The 5558-nt window shown below is 46.1% G+C and overlaps 1 protein-coding gene across 1 annotated transcript; it reads right to left on the minus strand.

Annotated features, from left to right (window-relative positions):
- Window positions 1-1672: 1672 nt before the first annotated feature.
- Pmar_PMAR023786 (gag/pol/env polyprotein, putative) lies at window positions 1673-5230 on the minus strand (the record flags this gene model as incomplete). The annotated part of the gene is made up of 1 exon (XM_002786012.1): window positions 1673-5230. One exon carries the CDS (start codon window positions 5228-5230, stop codon window positions 1673-1675), a length of 3558 nt encoding a protein of 1185 aa, XP_002786058.1.
- Between the last annotated feature and the right edge of the window lie 328 nt (window positions 5231-5558).

Below are 5558 nucleotides of genomic sequence, written 5' to 3' on the forward strand. Positions count from 1 at the left end.
AGACAATTAACATTATTAACGCTAATACCTCATCCATAGTTGAAACGATGGTTCACCACATCCTTTAATTCTCCCACCGTACTTAGTAGTACTAAGTTAGTACGAAAGACTACCTACTTATACACTCACTCTAACATATCCGCCGAATTATTTATTTCATCCTACTCCCCAATTCGGCACATCTTCAAATGCGTAATCAATTTTTTACGTTTCTTCTACTACGCACCGCTAGAGCCCTCGAGTGTCAGCGAGCTAGAGAACTCCGGAGCGGAGCGACAGGTTCCGGCGGAGCCGTTCTGCCAGTGAACGACGATGTCGACGTCACGCACGCTGCGCGACGCTACGCGCAGCGGTGGTCCTCCCTATGAGGGCTCGGGTAACTAGTGGGAGTAACCGAGGTACCATGGGTTGACTCCCTTTCTGCACACTGCGCATGAGAAGCATGACTCGTCTTTTCCTTAACACGTCTACGACGTACCTTGACTATAACATCAGTGTCACGATTACGTGGCACTTCGGTAGTCTTTCCTGAACGTGTAACAACCATTCCGAACTCAGATAACTCAAAGCTAGACTCCGTTAATATATATCGACAATCCGTAGCGACAACCTTAGTCCTCAGATGACTCAAAAACCCTAAATCCATAAGGGTTCGCAAAACCATAGCGAATGATCCAGTGCCCAATAGAGTGCAATCAATGGCCGCAAAACTATAGCAACACAATGAAGACCCTATTATCCATATCCTCCTCATATAGATATGGATCCCTATGTAAGCTAGTATAAGTCAGTAACTAGTAAAAGCCTTGTATAGAACTTATACCGGACTCAACTTAGCCTAACGTAACTTATAAAAGCCCGTACGTAAACACACAGCAGCGTGAAAGCAGCACGCATGTACATAAAGTAGCGCTCGCCTATGACCAGCATCACAGAATCCTTAGTGTCATACCTCGCGCCGTACGGACGCGCGCATTGCCCGCGTAAAATCAACGATTTTATAACAACCAGATCAATAAGCTCAATACTTCACATATATATTCAAGGACCGAGAAGAATAACGAAGACCAAAGAGAAGTAGGAAATAAGGGCACCGTAGTAAGAACCACTAGTCAGAGCTGCCAGAACTATCATCATCACTTTCACTGCTCGACTCTTCATCCCCTTTAGGCTTCGACTTCCTCTTCTTATCCTTCTTCTTCGTCGAACTAGCAGACTTAGACTTGGCCTTAGACGACTTGAAGTAGACTTGGAATCACCAACCTTATCATCAATACGATATTCGTCAACCATTCTCTGCACCACAATGTCATACGCCTTAACACTTAAACTTTCGCTAAAGCAGAGACAACTTAACAATAGGTAGTCGGACTACCGTAGTCCATAACAATCGGACCATAGCAGAGAATAATAGTCACGTACAAATCCTATAAGACTTGCACACATATCGAAACCCTTATCCAACGTGCCGTCTTGTGAACCGGAAATGAAAAACGGCTCGAAAGAAAAGCAGTAGTTGCTAAGTGAGCAAGATTGACTCATTAGCACGAACCATCTTGTGGCCCAAATAGACTCTAATAAGTAGAAAATAACTGATCCACCAGCTACGGTTTATATAGCAGTACAGCATGGAGATAGTAAGGCACCTTAACAGTAAAATCTATATAGAGGCTTAGCAACGGGGAACCTGGACATCGTGTAGTAGCTTCAATAGGTCTCGACTTCTTTTGCGTGTCCATTTATGGCAACATGGGCTAACGTAGACCATATTATCAAGCTGTACCGTAAGGATGTCCTTATCAGTGGCCTTAGCAAGTTCTAAGCATCCACCGAGAAGTTCAACCCTCATAGGCTGGACCAACATAGATCCATCTTCAGTTCCCTCATCACCCTCGAGAACAGTGGCTAACCCGTTGTAGGAATGGTCCACCACAACCACAACCGAACCATTTAGGGGTGCTTTCTTCATGAACCTTCCAAATTCATAACCATCACCAACACCAAGTTGTTCTCGAAGCCTTGAAAGATCCACCATATCTTCCTCATCTGGATCCTCATCCTCAGAAGGTACACCTTCCTCCGAGTCACCCATAATGAAGCTCTCTGGTGGTAGCACTCTATCCTCAAGCTGTTGTGTCTCTTCATCAGAAGGACAAATACCAGGAGGGAGTAACGGTTCTGACCCAAATTCGCCTCGGACCCGTCCGGATTCCCGAACTATCTTCTCCAAATCTATCTTCTTCCTGGCACGTTGAAGTAAACGTAAGTCGTCAATCTCCGTTCCAGGCCTTAGGGTCATATCCTTAATAGCTCCCTGTGAATCCAGAAAGACTCTTTTTCCTTCTTGAAGATATCCATAAATCACACCTTGCAATGCCGGAGCATGCTTGATGTTCTTAAGTGGGTATACCTCCGAAGGACCGTAACCTTCTGGCACTTCTAGACTCTTTCCATCTTCACTCACAACTACCCCTCCAACACCTTCTAGAATAATACCGGGGGTTATACCAACCATTGCAGTACCGTTGAGTGAAGTGATAGTCGAAGGACCAGACCATATAACATCAAGATGGTGACCAATACGATTAGCCGGGCACTTGGAGGTAAACACTAAGTCGAATAACTTAGGTTCATACCTACGATCTTCAGTCATAGCCATACGCTCAAGATTTCTCTCTTGACGCATGCGCCATAGCTCCAAGTACTCCCTCAAGGTAACCGTAAACTCCTCCTTAGCGCTTTCCAACAGTGGCACGCTATCCTTGACAAAGCTTAAGAGATCCGTATCGAAATACTTCACCCTCAACTCGTCCCAATCAATATCACCGTCTGTGTCACCACGGTCACCAGGAACCCGTATACCGTAAGTAAAATGGAGTTCCGTTGGGCTTACATTCGCCCACATTCTTGGGGTGATGTTATATGCTCTAACAGCTAGCTGGTAGTCCTCAATATACGAGCCTTCGGTAGAACGATCCATAGATACTCTCAACGCTCTCGTCACTTCGACAAAGTCCTTGTGAGCTCTTTCCCAAAAGCTCAGGAATTGAGCATAACCGGGTAGAGTATAATATCGTACACCGTGCTTCGCAAGAACCACCTTAATATCCTTACGCATAAGATGTACCCTATCCCTATCAGTGATAAGGACTCTGGGCGCTCCATGTTCACAGAACACAGAGTGGAACACCTTAGCGATAGTCTTGGGCTTGGAATCCCTCAATGGCCTTGCACAAGTAAAGCCAGAGACGTGATCATGCACCAACAACAAGTAGTGTTCTTCATCATCGTCTCCTTGCGTGCCTTGCCTTCGTCCGTAAGGACCAGCCAAATCCGCACCCACGACCTGCCACAGCCCTGTAGTCAGTAACCCTTGTACATGAGTGGTCACATAATCCAGGCTGCGTGCAGCTCTAGCCTTCAAACAGGGTATGCATGATCTCAAAGTTGACCTCACCAACCGCTTCAGACCCTTCCTCGAATACTTCATCTTAATCTTACCATAAACTCGAGGAATACCGAGGTGACCGTATATGTAGTGGTAAATCGCAGATAGTAGTCGAACCATACGATCCGAATAATCGGACTCACCAAGATATAATACTCCAGTAATCTGGTCCCTCTCGGTCTCATCGGGGTCGCTTGGCTTTCGGTGAATAAGACCGTCTTGATCCAGGTAGCAAATCCTACCCAGTCGTTGCAACTTCGTAGCATCCATACCTAAGTGATTCCTTGTTATATCACCATTTAGGTATTGCTTGAACCGACGAAGAACGTCATCGGAGCTCTGGCACCTTCTAACACAAATTGCCACACACCTTTCATAGTCAGCATCATTAAGGACACCTTCACCATAGCGGCCATCGGGCGTGGCATACCTTTCCAGAGCCTGTAGTTCCTCAACTTCTTCTGGATTGCAGCCAGTTAGTTCGGGCAAGTCTATACCATCAACATTAAGCGCCATGACCTTAACGCAATCATCGTCCAGCCTCACATCATTGCCTTGGTCTTGTCCAGGAGCTTCTCTATAGTCATAGATTACACAATTTGACTTCAAACTTGCCTCAACCTCCTTAGCATCGATCCCACGATCAAACCCTAGTTTTGCCCTAGTAATAGAGTCTGCATAATTGAGCTCAGACGGTATGTGCCTTATAACGCAATCTAGCTCCTTGCACATCAACCTTATCTGACTCAGCCTTCGGCGTTCCGGAGCTGGAAGCCGCTTATCATTTGACTCCTTACGTAATCTGTAAATAGTAATCTCACTATCACAGAGGAGCACGAGGGGTCTTGCCATATACCGTGGGGTTAGATCTTGTAGAGGTGCTTGTAACGGTTGCAGGAAGGTCTTCACTGGTAAGTAACTTGAGATTGCTTTCACAATCTTCAAACCATGGTACACTCCGACTAGTTCCTTACGTGGTATAGACCAAGTGGCTTGGGTACCCGGAAATAATCCTCCCCTTGCCATAACTCTAACCGGAAGATAGTCACCTGTGCACCTTATATCAACACCCCATGCATCATTGGAAGCATCCGTGGACACAATAATACCCTTCTCAGCGAGCTCAACAAACCGTTGCGTGCGTGTATTAGCGACCACTTCTTCAACTTGTCGTACCCAAAGCTTCAACCGATCAATCAATTCCACCGTTAGGATACTTGACCATTCCTTACACGTAGCACAGATATCTCGCCATATTAACCTTCCAGCCATGTCCACTTCCAATAACAATCCCATAGGGTCATACAGCGAAGAAAGCATAGCACAAGCCCTTCTTTTGTCACACTGCTCAGCGGGCATGTAACCAGAGAACATACACACAAGTTGATCCTCATCAAGGGCTAAAGTATAGCCGAGTAGATGGCCATCTTCGTGCAGTTCCTCTCGACCTCCATGACAGGTTGTAAGATCCTTAAGTGGATCAGTGATCAACCCATGTCCCTTAAAGAAGTGAGTTACGAACTCCTTACTCGACCGTGCTTCTTCTGCTGTATCTCCACCAAAGAACAAGTCGTCCACGAACTTCTCGAACATCACCTTCTTAGGTATTGGGGGTCCATCCTTTATATAGTTAACCCCTTCCTCCGTAGGAAATAGGAGGATCTTATATACCAAGTCGTCGTTCAGAATGTTCGCGTTGACTGATTCCTTAGAGTTCATCGATACCAACCTTACCAGTTGTGATATCTCACCGGTAATATCATAAGAGCAAGCCTCAAGCATGCTCGGTGCTGTAGTACTCCCGAAAGAGATCCTTTCCCAGAGAACCGTATAAGGTCCTATACACGTATACGAGGTATACGGTATATCTGGGAGAGCAGCAACCATCTGACAGAAAGCCTTTGATACGTCGGACCCAATCAAATGGCGAAATCCCCTAACATGGAGAAGTGCCCCAAGTAGATTGTTTTGGGACCGTCCACCCTTGAAACAGAACTTGTTGAGTTCCCTAAAGTCCAGGACTATCCGACAGGGGGTAGTGACATGGCTGTCCCTAAACACCGGGTGAGCCGGTGTGAAGTGCCTTGGCAACGTCACTACTGATCCCTCC

This window comes from Perkinsus marinus (genome assembly GCF_000006405.1).
Source record: "Perkinsus marinus ATCC 50983 genomic scaffold scf_1104296931952, whole genome shotgun sequence".
Taxonomy (NCBI): Eukaryota; Perkinsozoa; order Perkinsida; family Perkinsidae; genus Perkinsus; species Perkinsus marinus.